This window comes from Epargyreus clarus, unplaced genomic scaffold (genome assembly GCF_041222505.1).
Source record: "Epargyreus clarus isolate Ecla_fem2 unplaced genomic scaffold, WU_Ecla_fem_2.2 ptg000021l, whole genome shotgun sequence".
Classification (NCBI taxonomy): domain Eukaryota; kingdom Metazoa; phylum Arthropoda; class Insecta; order Lepidoptera; family Hesperiidae; genus Epargyreus; species Epargyreus clarus.
The window spans coordinates 15,974,785-15,993,187 of record NW_027332228.1 but is presented as its reverse complement, the minus strand read 5'-3'; the positions used below and the strand labels follow the sequence as shown (position 1 = coordinate 15,993,187).

The 18,403-nt window shown below is 34.2% G+C and overlaps 1 protein-coding gene across 4 annotated transcripts in view; it reads left to right on the top strand.

The window, feature by feature from the left end:
- LOC140751042 (netrin receptor UNC5B) overlaps positions 1-18,403 on the top strand; it is a 136,519-nt gene that overhangs the window by 72,400 nt on the left and 45,716 nt on the right. For 3 of the 4 annotated variants that reach the window (XM_073084858.1, XM_073084857.1, XM_073084855.1), the window contains exons 1-2: positions 948-1,189; positions 15,261-15,347. In XM_073084858.1, the coding sequence (XP_072940959.1) occupies positions 15,284-15,347 (64 nt within the window). In that variant the 5' untranslated portion in view covers positions 948-1,189; positions 15,261-15,283. Of the gene's footprint in view, positions 1-947; positions 1,190-15,260; positions 15,348-18,403 lie in introns of those variants that run through there. The other variant, XM_073084856.1, reaches the window with a different exon arrangement.

The window sequence follows — 18,403 nt, the reverse complement described above, 5'->3', positions numbered from 1 at the left end:
GTAAAAAGAAATTTGAAGACATCGAAGAATGTTAACCGAAAATAATTTCATATATTATACTGTTAAATCGAATATAGAATTAGCGACCATATTATTTGGCTTTTTTATTAGATGCTTCAAAAAACAATTTAAGTATTCGTTGGCTAGTTAACGGTACGCCTTCCAAACATCTGTGAATTAGATCATGGTTTAGAAGAAATCCACGGGGATAATAGATCTTGTATGAAAGTGAGAGAATCCGAGAGTACAGATAAACGATAAGGTAATAACAGAAGCCGATCCTATCTTTTGTGCCCTTTTGTTACACGTACAACACAATGCAGTTGTAAATTTTTGGGTTCTTAACTCCACAATGTTCCCGTCATTAATCTATGAATCCGTTGTAACTCGAAGCGGGGTTGGGATCTTTTGTACCTGCTCCGCTCCTTGGCCTTTTGTGCAGCCCCTGACATGTGCGGGGCTGCGACAAAAACCGCCTTATGCAATATCTGCCACGAGATGTCTGCGTTGATGTGAAAATAATACGGAAGAATCCAAACGTAATATACCGCCGTCTCGTATTTCCCGAGGAGCAGACGGTCTGAGATTCTAATCAAATACAGACTAAAACGTTTTTCTAGTTACGAGACAACGTTTTATGGCCAATCAATCCGACGGTTTGTCTTCGACGTCGTTTTGGGTTATTTTTAAAAATGTCACCCGCAACCTTCGTTTCGGTTTTTCTAACACATCGTTTCCAGTAAGCCCTTGACATGCATTAACACTTAGGACTGTGACGTGCACTTTTTCTGACGAATCTCCAGATGTGACTCCGTCATTAAAATCTTCTATGGTACCAAAAAGATCAAAAGTTATCTCCTCAGTTGGAGAGCCTCCCTTTCCCCCGGCGTCCCTACCCTCTCCATTCCCTAGTCCCCTCTGTTTGGAACGGTCGTAGCAGTCGAATCTCGACGTTGGTGAGGGTCGGACGTGCCGGTTTGTTCGCCCCCCTTCGCCGCGCGTTGCCGCGGAATTGGTGGAAACTGTTTTCATTGGTGCCATTTACATACGTGAAGTGAAACTTGATTTCGTATTCGCATCGTATTCAGTGTGATGTGAAGAACCGTTTATACATCAACAGTTCACAAACTGAATGGGATTAGTGAGTGACTAATTAGCAGTGTTGTTTGTTGTGGATTACATTAGTGGTGTAAGTTGATTTTTAATGATTTCCTTTTGACACCCGATGTGTGTAGCATTATTTATTATCGCCGAGTCTCCGATCGTGTTCAATTGTTTTGTCTTACAGATTTATTATGGCTCGGTTGAATAGCCTCCGGTACGAATGTGCATTAAAATATTTTGAAAACATCATTGTGCTTTATAGACTTATCGGCTATTTTGTCTACACTTATTCTTTTCATAAAACATTTACTGGAATTATTATAATAATAATTACTAATCATTTGTAAGTGACAAAAATTTACTAGATACTATTGGTTATACTTGTTTCGCATAATCTTCTATGCCATAAAAAGGGATAAAGTACCATACTCTACAATTTACCAAATTATTTCCTCCGCGTATATTATTTCATATAAGAAATAAATATATTTTCAATTATAAATAGTTTATTAACAAATTTCAGAATTTAAAACATGAATAAAAATTGGGTAAATGTGTACCTGAATACAAAAATATTCAGTTGAGTTTTATACCTCTGGTTTTTGAATTTTAAGCTTTTGCGAGTTAGAACTTTTCCATTTCCATTTTTGGATATTGAAACGAATGATTTTAAAAAAGTGGAAAGAGAAGGTGTATGATTTCATTTATGAATATTATATGGAAACACATATTATTTTCTGAGGTCGGTTAATACTTTTATTTTATCGTGTATGTACTGATACTTAAGTAGTTATGCTAGTAATTCTAAAGTAATTGTATTAGACATGAAATAAACATTGCAAGGGCTATCAAACGCAAGTATACAAACACAAACCCAACACAAATGCTTATTCATCATACAAGCCGTCTGGAATCTACCCAAGACTCAAATCGGCAGGCTTTAGCGCCAATCGTAGAGCCATTAAACAAAACATCATTAACAAGCTTTTTCCTAGCTATTTCCGACAAGAATGCACACGTTAAGCTTAAAAGCTTTCGAAATTTTACGATCATGGCACTTTGCGGTCTACTGAAAGTTTTGTCACTTTATAGCTCGGAGTTTCGAGCTGTATCAATGAACTTCCCAATATCGTTCTTCGATGAGTCTTCGAGTAAAAGTTTAAACGTTAGAGACTTGATAACAAGAAAAGCGTTTTAAGGAGAACCACATAGCCTTATACTTTGTTTTAAAACTAATTTAGGGCGATTTATTATGCTTAAAAACTCATCTATAGAATAATAATGTACATAAATATGTATATTGATGTAAATTGAATACATTCTAAAGTTTTCAATACATAAGTACTATAAATTCAACTGGAGTGAAATTGTTTTGTGTGATTGCCTTATAACCTAGTGGTTAAGAAACTCGGCGTCTCGATCCAGGGGTCTGACGTTCAAATCATAGGCACGCACCTCTGATTTTTCAAAGTTATGTGCGTATTAGAAATTAATTATCACTTGCTAAACGGTGAAGGAAAACGTCGTGAGGAAACCTGCATACATGAGAGATTTATAAAAAAATCTCATATGTATGTGAAGTCTACCAATACGCACTAGGCCAACGCGATGGACTATGGCCCAATCCTTCTCATCTTGAGAGGAGACCCGTGCCCAGCAGAGGGACAGTAATGGGTTGATGATGATGATGATTGCCTTATAGAAACTGTAGCGCTAATAGATTGTGCTTAAAGATATCTATGGTAAAGCACACACTATGAGGCATTCTAAATTAGTTACAACAATCTTTATATAATTGGTACCCTAATATAATTGGTTGTAAATAGGGCTCCGATTCTAATTGGGGGTGTCAACATCAAATGTAACGCCAATCCAAAAGCCCAAAAATCCCAGTTTCCTTTAACATAAATGTAACTAATATTAACAAAATATTTACATATGCAATCACATTATTTTTACATAGCAGATGCGCATGTGTTTCTATATTAATTTCATTTTTTCCTTAAAAGTACGGAATCTTACACAACACTACTACTACTACTATTTAAAAATACTATATAGAATATTATAAAAACAGTGGTTTCATTTTTAAAATGGACATACGGAACCCGACAAAATATTCTCAAAACTGGCGAGTTCATAGATAAGGATGCTTAACTTGTTCACTGCTCTTCAGTATTTCTAGTTAGTTATTTTCGTTCTTTGCTAAAACTTTTATTTCGAATTTAATCCCGCAAAGAGGTTAATCCTACGCTTAAAGCTCTCTGGAGTTTAATTTGTGGGTTGATTTTATTAAGCTCTGGGTGCTTACTACCTATTGGATTTATATTATGGAAAATTAGAGGTATAATTCAATTTATTCTCGTTTATGAGTAAAATGTTTACAAGTATGTCAAAGCATATTTTTGTAGACTATTCACAAATTTTCGTTATATTATGGTATGAATGCGTTACAGCATAAAATAACTTATTGTATCATAATATGTTTCTATTTTATTCTTACATAAATAGCAAACAAGCGTAGAGACTTTCATATAGAACAAGGGTCTAAAAGTGTCTAGAAATAGATTTCAATCGTCATTTAGTATTTTTTGGTATATCATGAATTGAACCTAAAACTTTCTTGTCTCTTCGCCTATCACTGTGCTATAGGGTTCCATAGTAACATGTAAGAGCTAAAACGGAATGCTACATACAATGTAAGTCTGTTATGTAGTGTCATTATACGACAGAAATAAGCGTAGCGGCAGTACAACCGCAATTGAATTACAATAAGCTCGTTGATATACTTTTTGCAATCAAAACAACTAAAAACAAGATCGTCCACTTAATAAAACTCAAACGCCAATTGATTTAAAACGCCCACTATCAATATCTCTTAAGAATTTTCCAAAAAAGTTTCCTATACACCTATCATAGACTAGTCCTTATATTTTTTGCAAATGTATCCCTATTTAAGCGCATTGATGTTATTTGAAGGTGGTAGAACCCTTTGTGACTTGACTCTGGTGCTACCACCGCCACACTTATTTCTACCTAATAACAGCAGTGTTAGGCGCTGCTGTGTTCCGGTTTGAAGGGTGTGGTAAGCGACACAGACTTTTCCGAGGCGTTCCAGCTTAGTGCTCAGAGGTAGCACCGCATCTGGGAGACCTCAGGTAGGAATACCTAATCCTATCTGGGGTTGATTACAGATGTCCATTGGCGGCAGAAGCCACTTACCATCAGGTGGACTGCGTGTTCGTCTGCTACTCATATATATAGGGCTTCTTTGACATAAAATACTTTCTACACAAAAAATCTTTAAAATAATCGTGTACACTCAAAAGTTTTGTTTATTTCATTCCAATGTAAACGTCTTATACAAAACGCGTTATCATCAAGTTTATCAGTAGAATATGAGGACAAATGCATTTATCCGAATACCTATTACACAGATTTATTACTTCGCTGTCAACACTAGAATATCGGTCACAAAGTTATCGCCTTATCACAGTGCCTCTAAGTGCCTTTTACTTGCTATTCAAAGTTTGTAACTATCTGTAAACTGTTGGGTAATGTTTAGTAGGTATTGTTGTATGAAATGTTTGTAGCTAAGTAACTAAGCTTTGTTCGCTTAGCGCTAAATTTGAATTAAGTGCCGCTACACGTTTCTTACGATTTCTTCATATTTAATCTTAAGTTTAATCTTAAATAATAGTAGATACTTATATATAGGTTCTGAACCGCCGCTACAGGAATATATTGTGATTTCTTCACAAATAATTTAAATATAAGTGAATATTGTTTCTTATTGCTTCTCCATATTTTATTTGAAGTTAAATCTTTGAAGATGTCGCGATATAGCGTCCTCTATACAGGTCTGTCACGAATACGGATCCGGGTTCCATCCCCATCAATGCACATTTAAATGTTTAAATGATACGAGTATATTAGATTCATGCTCTGGATCTAGACATTCGTATCGTGCCCACTCACTGAATTCTACTCCAGATTTATGAGTGTTCAAAGCATTACTTTTTAAAACCACACGCATAGCACTGAAGTTACCGTAGCAGCCTGACACTACAAAAGTTCCTACGAGTTAATAGCAAACGGTTCTAAGTTCGATCCCCGTGCAAGTAGATGAATTAAGATTCTCGTAGATTCGAGGTATTTATCATCATTTATCATCTTTTTACATGGATATGGGTGTTTATATCATCTTTACATCTGGCGTAGAACTATAAACGTAGAAAGCGTAAGACACTTTACAATCCCACAAATTCCCATAACAAGGGCCGTTCTATGAAAAGTTACAAAATCTCGCTTATTAGTTCCCTATCTCCGAAGCCATCGCCACGTGACGGCACCATAATGGGGGGGACATTAACCCAGTTCTGGATAATGGTCAACTTATCTGATGGTCCCGGTACCGTTGAAGACACTGAAGGGAGATATGATCCATCATTTTACTGTTTATAGCTACCTTTTCTATGAGATAATTGGATAGCCTAAACTAAAAGTTCAGGGTTGAAACTACGCTTGTTATTTTAGAGCGAACAAAGTTAAATTGGGACTGTTTTATGTTATAGAGGCATAATGTAGAACTTCTATAAAGCAGTTTTAGTGGTTATAAGGCCTCTCACAGTCTGGATCTCAGTTCAATCCAATCTCAATCCTTGGTTATATCTGATTTTTAATTAATATTCAACCAATTATCGCTCTGTTACTAAAGGAGGAAGGGAAAGAAAATATCGCAAGTAAATGTACATAGACCTACGTTGTACCAAAGAGAAGAAACAATGAAGTTCTCGAAGGTATTATATGAACTTAAAATTATACATAGTAAGCCCTGTTCAATCTTAAAATACTTCTTTTGCCCAGAGATGGGACAAAAATGTCTTGTTGATAGCGATGGTGTATAAATAGTGGATGGTAAGACTTAATAAATTTCCTCACAATGTATTCCTTCACTATATTAAGAATCGTCACTTAGAAGGCATTTATTTTAATCAGACATGTTTTGACTGATTTCCCATCTGAAATATCTAAGATCTAAAACCACTACAAATAGTTATAAAATATACATTTTAGTAATAAATGTAACAGCAACAGGCACGCAACGCAAATATTCACCAGTTTGCTACTTACAGTAAATTTGCAATTTTACTGCATTTATCTTAAGCTTCGAACATATAAAGTAAACATAACATTAAGTTTTGTAATTCCATTGGACTGTGTTGATAAATATTTATTACATACGGCGCCAAGCTGTAGGAAAATCGTGTTTGACATTGACTATAATAATCATGTAGTCTGTGCAAGTATTGAATAATTTTATTTTATGAGTTGTTAATAAATAGTTTGTTCAAATAGTTCAAATAGTTTGTTACGGCTCAAGAAAATCTTCAATTGCGTACTAAAAAAAGTAAAATTTGATCTTAAGAAGGTTGAATGGTGGTAGATATGGTACTATCGGAAAGGTACCGCCACCACACCCATTTCTAACGTGAAGTTCTGTATTTCGATGGAAAGGTGTAGATGCTGACTGATGACCATTGTAGACCACAGGAGGAAAATCTGTGACCATCTATCTATGTGATATCAATGTGAATTCACGTGAATCTGGTCACAGGACCAGTTTCAAGATGAATCCACTCTATATGGATTTGGTCACAGATGTCTATGGGCAGCAGTTGCCATTTACCATCAGGTAGACTGCAAACTCGTTTGCTACTCCATTCTTATACAAAAAAAAAAGTGACGTTGTGTATAAATGGCATGCCATAACATCCATAATTTATCAAACTTTAGAGTGGTCCCATTGGCCAGTAACTCGTGTTTCCACCAATCAGGTGGCGAAGCCCATGACCCATGCATCACAGTGTTTCACAGCCATTGGTTATCTGGTTCTAATCATATCTTGATTAACGAAACCTTGAGCCCTTCTAAACCATTTAATTGTGAGATCAAATGCCTTGCTACACAGACCAATCAGTACTAAGGTCATATGGAACATGAACGGAGATTTATAGAGCCTAATTCGATACAAGATAAAATCTCATAAATTAATTAAATGTCGTTGGCCCATTACTGTTCCACTGCTGGGCACGAGTCTCCTAATAGAGTGAGAGAGCTTTCAGCCATATTTCACCACGCAGGCTAAGTGCGAATTGATAGACTTCACTTACCCTTAAGAACTTTTCTTAAGAATTGTTTCTTCTTTAGGCGTCTAAAGCAGTGATAAATAAAATTAATCTCTACTATTTTCTGCAACTTAAAACCACAAACAAATAAAACCCACAGGCCGTCACCCGGAATTCGAACTTCGGAACCTCGGATTAAGTGGTAAAATTTCAAAACCAGCTGTATTTATGTATTTATTATTATTATATTTATGTATTATTGTATTTATGTATGTATGTCTGTAGCTGTATTCAATGGGCATTGAAGATATAACAATATGTCTTATAACTTAAGACCTAATAAATTAGTATCATTGAATGGATTAACATTTAACTTTTAATTAACAAAAGACGTTACGGGTTAAAGTGTTACTTTTGCAACTCATGTTGAAATCCGCGCGTACAAATGAGATAATGAGTCATTGTCAAGATGTCCATCTAGCAGAAATCGTGATGAGCAAAAAAATATTGTTGGAAAAAATACGTAGTTATTGTTAAACAAATTATAAGTTTAATATGCTACAAGTAAAAATGAGTTTCGTCTTTCTTATACGAGGTAAAGCAGCTGCTGTATAAGTAGGTACTACTTTGGAAGGTATTTAGAAGGTGGTAGAACCCTTTGTGGTCCAACTCCGGCGGCACCACCGCCACACCTATTTCTGCCTCATAACAGCAGTGTTAAACACTGCTGTGTACCGGTTTGAAGGGTGTGGTAAGGGAGAAATACTTTTCCGAGGCGTACCATCTTAGTCCTCAGGAGTAGCGGCGCATCTGTGGTTGACTCAGGTAGGAATATGTAATCCAATCTGGGGTTAATTACAGATGTCCATGGGCGGCAGTTACCACTTACCATCAGGTGGACTGCATGCTCGTCTGCTACTCGTATATTATAAAAAGGTGTAATAAGATTAGTAATAGTAGATTAGATTTTCAAGAAAATATCGCTGGGTGTAGTATCGGCAGTGTCGGCACTTGTCGTTAAAAAACCTAAGGGAATGGTTCGGCTGCAATACCACCTCACTCTTCAGAGCTGTTACAAACAATACATAATAAAACATTTTCAAAGTGTTATGAGTTTCAGACTTACTCGCGATTCAATTATGACCGTATTTTGTGATACAGAAAGGTTCTACGAAAGGTACGTCTTTATCCAAACTTAACAAATTATCTGACATTACACTGTCAAAAAAGCTTTAGGTACATTTATTACACGACTACATGGACGTAAAAAAATATTATTTGTATCTGATTATATGAAAGCATTTATAAGAATCAATTAAACTAATTGCCAACTTCCTTATTCATCCTTATTTGTTAAACATTTAATTATAATATAAAGCACTTTCTAAGTATTATTTTACAAGTAACACATTAAACTACTTCATGTAACATGGTAACAGGAGACCCTGTTTAACATGCAAAAGCTTTTAAGCTTGTTTACGGAGCTTTTGATGACCCAATTTTATCCATTACTGACTTTGCACGATAAAGATATAAATCGAATCAATAACGTGATGTTATTAATAGATGTAACTCAATTACATCCTACAAGTCGTGCCAGTAAAAAATATACATATATTTTTGGATTCCACATTGTGCTGCAAAAAAGACACAAAAGGTCACGTTTTGAAATTTATGTGTGCGCCAGGTGTAACCACGGTGTGGTAAGGGAGACATACTTTTCCGAGGCGTTCCAGCTTAGTCCTCAGGAGTAGAGGCGCATCTGCGGCCGACCTGAGGTGGGAATATCTAATCCTATCTGGGGTTGATTAAAGATGTCCATGGGCGGCAGTAGCCACTTACCATTAGGTGGACTGTATGCTCGTCTGCTACTCCTATATTATAAAAAAACATACACGATATACTGTGTAATCAACTATGTTTATGTGCGTGTGTGTAACACTATTGTCCAAAAAAATTTTTTTCACATTTTTCAAGCCTTGATTTTCATTATTCTAAACAGTGTGCTAAGACCGCCAAATTAAAACATTAAAATTGACTAATCTAATCTTCGTATATTTAATTTCAATCGATTTATAAGCCTCTTCAAATATTTTCACATTAAAAATATTTTTCAGAATATGTACATGGATATGAAATAGCTGGTAGCAAAAGATTTAAAAGAAAAAACTGTAATACATTCATATGAAAACAGAGTCATTTTCCGTGACTCATTCACAATTTCATTTTACACAAACAAAACACATTTACAATGAAGAACACACACATTTGGCGGACGGCCCGAGTGCGTAGGCCAGCGTTTCATTCAGATAAGCCACTTCCGCCGCTTATCGGAGCCTTCGTAAACAACTAGCGCTTTCTTTTGTTCAAGATATCTCAACATTATAGTTGAGAATGCTTGAAGTTTAGAGTTAGTAATAGAGTGACTAAAATGATCATACTAGAAGTTATATGGCAGAGACGTTAATAGGTTCCACACTAGAAGCTTAGCACAATGAGTGATAATACCACAAGATTAACATAATTCCATCAAGGTTCCGCAATTATGTTCCAAGGTTCCACAATTCCAATAAGGTTCCAGAATTATGTTGTGGAATTATTATTGTAGAAAGTGAACAGCGCTCTAGAAATAATTCCAGAAATAACACTATAGGAAAACAGTTTCGTTGAGCTTCGTAATATAGTGGTGATGGTAGAACTTTTATTTTAGAATATATATAATAGTTCCCTCTAGCGTTGCTTTTTGAAAATATCCGTTAGTATATTAGATCACTGAAGTAGTAATACTAGAAGTTAAAAATATGGCAGAGATGGAAATAGATTCTCAACTAAAAGTTTAACTTAATGTGTGGTAATACCAGAAGGTTGAAGTAATTGTAGAATTATTATTGTAAAAATTTAACAGCGCTCTAGAAATAATTCCAGAAATAACACTGTAGGAAAACAGTTTAAGCTTCGTAATAGAGTGGTGTTGGTAGAACTTTTATTTTAGAATATATATAATAGTTTCCTCTAGCGTTGCTTTTTGAAAATATCCGTTAGTATATTAAAAATAAAAATAAAAGTGCTCGCGTATCAAAAACAACGCATTCGTACTGAAAAGTTTGCACAGTTCGAACAATTCAGCCGTAAACCGTGGATACTAAAGAAAAATATGGCAACCGAAAAAAATAAGCAAAAACTGAAAACTGTGTTCCAAAATAATAGTGCGATAGAATTTTGTAGAAGCTTTTCAATATACATTGAATTTTGCCAGGTCAATATTGGGAAAAGGAAAATTTATAATGGATTATAAATTGGTATTCTTGCATTTGACTTCATTGACGGTATTAATGGAATAATAAAATATTTTAGCAATAACTTAGTTTTTTGGAAGATAATTGTGTACATATATTGATAAGAATTCTAACTTGGTCCTCAGGGGTAACAAGTTACAACGCATGTAGTCAAGCCAGGTATCCAAATGGTAGTAACCCGTAAAGAAGATTATATGTTAATTTGCTACAACTTCATAGAATTTGCTTAAAATAATACGTAACAAACAAATGACATAAAACACCCAGAAGAAAACATATTTTACAATAAAAGAGACAAATTGAACCTAAATGAAAAATATTCTCGTAGCATGACAAATCCCTCTTTTTACCTCTTTGCACGTACTTGCTATTTAGCATGTTCCGATATTATGCAGATCACGCACTGTCTAGAGATTTTCCTGCACGTTGGACCTGAGAATGAGTGATATGATGGAAATAAAACGATGCTGAATACGTAATACGCTATAGCATCAGTATATTACATTCTGTACAAAACTTCGCGTTATGAAACATGAGGTGCTTGAATTTTAATTAGAGAAAGGTTTGGTATTTCGTGATGTGAGTTGAAGAATATGATAATTTTAAATGATAACTTGTTTTCTATCATTGAAGCCCAAACGTTGGTCAGTTACGCTGTATCATTTAAAATCATGCCCAATTGTGTAGTTAAAATAAATAAGATTTTAATACCTATAATGATTTGCCAAGGTGCTCAAGTGATATTATTATTATGGTCGATAAAACCTATGAAGAATCCGGTCTTGCAAATTATATATAGTTAAAATTACTTGTGGGTAATAAAGTCTTCCATATATACAACAGTACACTTCTTATTTGAAACGAAATAAGAAAGTGGCAGTTGAAATCTTTACCTTTGCCAACGACACTTACTACATCAATTGAGATGTGTTCAGACGTTTCGTATAAGGTAAACCTACAACTCACAGTTACAAAACCTAAGATATACGACATGTCGAAGATGTCTTGTGTGTAAGAACATTCACTTACATGGCGTTCGACCATTTCTGCTAGGAAACTGCAAATACTATCCATACAGTGGAAGGTGGAAAAATTGTTTATTTCGCACCTCGTTTAGTTTAAAAATAGAAATATTGAATAATTTAGTTACATAGTTGAAGAAAACTCAATCTTTACATTAAGATTCTTTATTTTGTGGCTGCCATAAACACACGCAAAGACGAATTCACGAACGCTTATCTACCTAACCGAGAATCGAACCCGGAAGTGGACCATTATGGTGACTGCTCCGCCAAGAGAATCCTGGACAGTAATGGGACCCTCAGAATTTTATAACTATATTTTTTTAACTATTTTAGAATTTTATAAATACTTTGAAAAAGCTAGGCGAAACAAATTCAGCTAACACTCTAAACAAAATTGTGTAACCATTAACGAAGTCAAGAGGGTTTCAACATAAAGATTTCACGGATACAAATTAAATTTATTACCTGCAAATCTACGATCTACAGCACGTCTGACACAGCAACATAGACTAAGGTATTGAGAAATGCTAGTTAATCTGAAGATCCACTGCAGTTTACTCTCGCAACTTGTGTACTAACTAATGATGAGAAAGTCAAGCAATTTGTTGATTTAACGGCTAATTCGATTCGCTGCGGCTATACATTTTATTCGCTGATTTGTGGTTTCTTCGGCTCTTTGCTTTGCTTACTCAGTGTTATATTATTGATATTGCGGTTTGCGTTGTGTACCTCTCTCAGGTAATATTAATCAAAGTAATTATGAACATAAGTCTTCATAATATAGAACAGCCTTACATAAGTCTATTGTAGTGGTCGTTTAGAAGGTAGAACACTTTGCGGTTCAGCTTCGGAAGCGCCACGTATTTTTGTCTAACAGCAGTTTAATACTGCTGCTGCCATGTTCCTCTTTGGAAAGCGTGGTAAGAGGCATTCCAACTTAGTCCTCATGAGTAGCAACGCACTTGTGCCTAACCTTACGGCGGCAGTAGTCTCTGATCATTAGGTGAAATATGCACCTTTGCTACTTTATAATATTGATAAAAAATACAATGTTCCTCAATAATGCTGAAACATATTTTATTTCTTTAATATAATCTAACAAGCAGAACATTGGAACTTCTGCCAAATTTCAGTTCTATTCCGCTAAACCAAGTCGGCCTGCGCCTCGAAATATTGTTTTAGATAACCCAACACCTAGGCTGGATAGCCTTTACCGGCACTTTGCCAGGACCTGCCTTACCCAAGCTGGGACGGTATTTGGATTACACACAAAATTGATTGTTATGCCTTTCCTGTCATACAGCCATGCTCAGATTTTGCTATACTCATTTCTCGCGCTTAATCTACGATCATAAGACACATTTATAAGGTTTATTGTTCAGAGTATTTTATTTATTTCACTGAAACATGTTTGCTTTCTATTTATATAATTTAATCACGAGCACGATAATATAAATCAAATTCAGTTTATACTTAGTCGTTGTTGCAAAATACCTTTGACATTTTATTATGAAAGAAAAATAACAAACCTATGTTTCATAAAATATTAGGATGCATGAATCAAACGTTAAACGTATAAAAACTCTTGTCCGACAATTGAATATCCAAGCATCTTATTCACAATAACAAGATGCTAGATGTGTACGATAATTCTTACATCTAAGATAAGCATGAGAAGTAAATTCGAACCCACGTTTAACAATTCACTATCAACATCATAACCAGTATTCGTTAGATTTTCTACAATATTCCCATGCATTTTTCTATCTCTAGCTTTATTAATGGCGTGTACACGAACATTAATCTGCATAATCCTTCCAACAGACGTATCTCAGTCGTTATCACTACGAGATAAGGCAATTATGAAAGCTGTTGCTACTGTATTTTATCGTCAAGTTTATCTGATGTTGGACCGCCCACGTGCTCTCTTGCGTAACGTAAATTCCTTAGTGATCCTAATGGGCCTTATTGATGGTCTTAGCTCAGATTCTGTTTATCTATTGCCTTAAGATTAACATTGTCACTTTAATATTAATTTGCAGGGCTATTATATAGTGTCTTACGAAACTTGTTGACATTTCGTTAAGGGTAAAATAGTTGTTATTTTGAAGGATATATTACTAATAAACGACTTAATATCATGTAAAGAAACTTGATGAGTTTCTTATATACAAGACAAGTTATTAAGTTGTTTTTGTTAAAATTTAAGAATAATTCGCATGCATTATATTTAAAGACATCAAGAATGTATTAAAATTTATTGTAATTATTTTATACATATTTAAAGCCTTTTAATAATGAGACCCAATATTTTAAACACAAACTGTTACATCAAGGCCAAAAACAAAAACAACACTTTCTTTTTTTTTCACAAAAACTCTCACATAGTAAATCATTTGCGATAATAGTAGACTATGTACGATTACATATATGTTTATTTACGTACATAATAAATTTCCTGTATTATATTGTATTGTACTATTGTAGATTTACTTCAAACAGTGTAATAAATTATTCCAGATAATTTAGTAGACGTAGTAGTGTACACAAGAATGAGGCTTGAAGGCATTCATTTTAAAAATTGACCTCAAATCTAACAGAATACGAAAACCTTTATATTTTAGTTCATCCACCTATTCTCGGAATCCATTAGTTCCAGTCTCTATTATTTAACAATTCGGCCGATTTAGAAGCGGTTTTACCACATTTCTGTGCCCTGCGGCTTCGTTTGTTTTTTTCGAAATCTCAAAAGGGATCAATTAGTTACGGCGTTGTGCCATACAAAAATGCGCCGTTGTTGGTTGACCAACGATGATGGATTCTCATACAAGTGGTTTGGATTTGTAGGAACAGTGTCTGTTCTGTTAAAGTAACTTTGTGTGAGTATAACCGGGGTACTAGTGGAATATTCATATGTGTTAAAAGATATGATACTAATGGTATCTGGACATTTTACTTTCTTGTGATTGGGTCAAAATTGAAGAACATGCAGTCCACTCGATAAGAAGTGTCTCACGAAGATCTATAATGAGTTGCAGATATAAAGTAATATCCTATTAGATAAGTTATGTTATTCCTGACCAATAAATTAGAACGCCTTGTAGACATAATATCTCCTTCAAGGAGGAATACGGCAGCTTAACCCTATTATTATAAAGCAAAATAGGTGTGGTTTCAACTGCTTCACGTATTGAAATATTTTTGGAATACATCATTGTATACATTTTTCGTAGTAAATGTACATCGATTATTATTTATGAACATTAAAATTCATTTATTCCAATACAAGCGATTTGTCACAAAGCCATTTCTTTCAAAATCAATTTCGTTTCTTTATTTTGTGGCGCACATTTTATTGCCCATTATCCACTCTGCGGCACCTGCTGTCCAAACTTTGACCTCTTTGCGTTAGGTTCCAAAGGCAATCCAATATCGACCTTAAATAACGCTCAAAAGATTTTAATTTTAATGCAGTTCAATACAAATACAAACTAGTATTGTTCCGTTCGAACTGCATGTCAAGAGATTTTATTGTCTACCGTAAAAACGATGTAATAAAACCCATTTTAGATTGTACATTATTAAACTGTACAAATACATTTCGTGTAAACGATTCTCGATTGTATTGTAACCGGTCTAAGGTTCTCAAAGTGTTCAAATACAAATATTGGTGCTTTCCCATGCTCAAACAAGGGTTATTGTTTTAGGTGATGCGCGCGCGCATGTGAAGATGGCGCGGGGGAGTGCGCTCCTCTTGCTATGGGTGGTCGCGGTGGTCGCAGACAGCAAACACGGTGAGTACTTTGTTGTTACCGATCGCATTGTGATTTTATTTTCATTTGTCATCCGTAATGGCTACCGTATCAGATACGTCGTGAGATTCTGATTAGTGAAACGAATGTGCCGTGATTTAAGTTTGTTGTTGTTTCATTTTTTATTTTTAGAGATCAGAGATACTCGTATGTATGTAGATAATAACATTTTTAACGGTTATGTGTACATATATTATGTACAACGGCGTAGTTAGAGTTGACATTTTGTTATTAAGTAATTTGATTTTACTAAACTTTATATTCATTAGAAGCCACTATTATTATTATTACATTGATTTGATAGTTGCTGAGAACTAACAGCATGTAATAAAAAACTATGTATATTTTAATACAGTCTTACAATTTTTCCTTAACGTACTTACATTTACGTGTAAATTCTATACACACAAAGAAATCATAAAAAGTGCGACTATTATCAACACACTAAAGAAGACCCAAAACTTTCAAGTTTTTGCACCTCACCCTTAAACTGGAGGGTCTAAAAAATTAAAAGATAACGTAAAAATTCACTGAGGGATTTTTCACCTAATCTCAAATTAGATAAGTGGGTACGACAAAAGAGATAGCTGTCGCCAACTTCGGAGGTGCTTGAAACACTCCTCGTTTAAAAAAAGTCTCTTGAAAAATGTTTGGAAGAATAATTTGGAGCAGTCGTGTGTAAGGTTCCGTAGCTAAAGCTGAGATCACTGTTGCGTCTTTATTTTGACATAGTTTATTTTAGAAATCTCGTCTAAAGAAGACAAGTTTGATTTTGTAAAGAGATTATGTAATTAGAAATATAATATTTCAAAAATACATAATGCTTACACCACAAATCCAGTGATTTACTTATACTTAAGGTTACAGGATCTACACTTATAAAGCAGACTTATTTTAGATATATTAGATAGATAAGTATATAATCCCACACTCCAGAATACGATATATGATTAAAGGATAGTAAGAGCTCTAGTCGTCACGAAATGAACATTATACTCGGATTTTAAAAAATCGAAGTAATTTAATTGTAAGTTTATATTTTCTGAAGTAACAAATGTCCATTTATCTTGACAGCAGCATCAGAGATTCACTTAAAAATAAAACAAAATAGATTTGTATACAATGATCCCTAAAGCTCAAAGAAATGTTGTAGATTAGAAAGGAAGGTACGAAGCGACGATCTCGCAAAAAACACTTAATCGTGAAGATGTAAGTGCTACTTCCGAACACGACTATCCCATTAAAGCTATCTATAGAAATGGTATTATGTCTCTCATGACTCAAGATTCAAACTCACTCACAGATAAATACGTCGGAGATTAAGATGCAGGGACTAGGGTAGTTGTTTCAACGTCATCGAGTAACTACCTAACAAGGCGAGCGAATATAACACACTAAAAGATGGAAAAAAACCTAGGAACTTGAATGTTGAAGATTAGATCGACATTTTACTTTAAAATTTAAAAATTTGTTTAAATAAAGACACTTATATTTCTAACTTTGTAGCCCATCGTTGACCAAGTTACGATGAAACAAGTGACTTAGCAACAGTAATTGATGAAAGCGAAGCAGCAAATCAATTTTATTACGATTACAGCAATTTAGAAGCGCGAGGTGTGAGAATGATCAGATAAAATTTTATGATTAGAATAGAGCCTGTTCAACCAAATAATTATTTAAACGATGTTATTGCCTAAGCGTAATTTGTTGGACTGTAGTAAGATCAATTTAATATTTGATTAAATTTTGTCGGTTCGAAAATTTAAAATGATTTTTTTTTACCTGTAAATAGTTTTTATTAAAGTGAAGCTGCTTATGTTAATGGTAGTCAGAAACAAATTGATCAAGATTTTATAAATAATAATCACATGTATTAATAAATTCTAATCTGATCACTATAGATAGAACACAATTATGTGAAAATTTGTAAATATTGTTCCAAAATGTTTGAGAGAGAGGCATCGTCTAAGTCAAAAACCTTTTTGTGGTGAAATGTCGTCCACCAGGGCCCACTAGGATTATAGAAATATTAATACCATAGAAATTCTTAACAGCAGCATTACGAACAAATGTGTATCAACTGGAAACAGTGCTCGTACATCAGATATAGAAATTTAAACTCCATTTACGTTGAAATACGAAACTCGAACTCGCAGCTGGCGTGAATGAAACGGAAAATAATAGCTAGAGACTCCCAGGAGATGCCATTATAACTCGACTAACAAAGGGATTATCTTGTTTGGGAACCTCTTGACTGGCACTCGACGACTCTTTGTATGTATCGTGTTACATTTCCAATGTAAAGGTGGCTATTCAAGCGTTTTTGTAGGTGTGGTCGCCCTTTGTATTTTTTCTGCACTAAGGGTGAGAATTCGTCGGTCTTATTTCTCAAAGGTAATTTTAGATTTGGGCTTGCACCTTGTTGTTACTTTACTAATGCGGATGAAGAGGTTTGGAAGCTTTCGCATTAGCGGTACTTTTGTCGCTTCTTCATACGAAACGTATTAACGCACTTACTTTTAAAAGAACTTCGGTTTTGGAATGCGTGCACAACTCTAACTGTTTCCAAAGACAATCAGTTGATTAAAACGTTTTAGGGTTTATGCTTACATTATTTTAATAAACATATCGTTTTAAACATAATGTTATTTTTAAATAAATTAACAATTTCATATAAACATAATGTTATTTTTAAATAAATTAACAATTTCATTATTACTATTTATTATTACGAATTATTACTATTATTATAATTACTGATTAGAAAATGATCACAACAGGCAAGCTTTATTGTTAGATTTTGTCTTGTCATTACACCCAGATTTTATTCAATAATACTAGCAGTGCTTAAACCGGTAATCTTAATATTTAACCAATATACGAGGTTTTGCGTTTGTTGCTCTAAAGCGAAATTATTTAACTTATGTTGACAGAGTAATTTATTAAATTGTTAGTTTAATAAAAGAAACAAAGATGACTGTTTGTAATTACAATAAATTATTATGGCTACATCATGCTTAAATCTTGGAATTAATTGC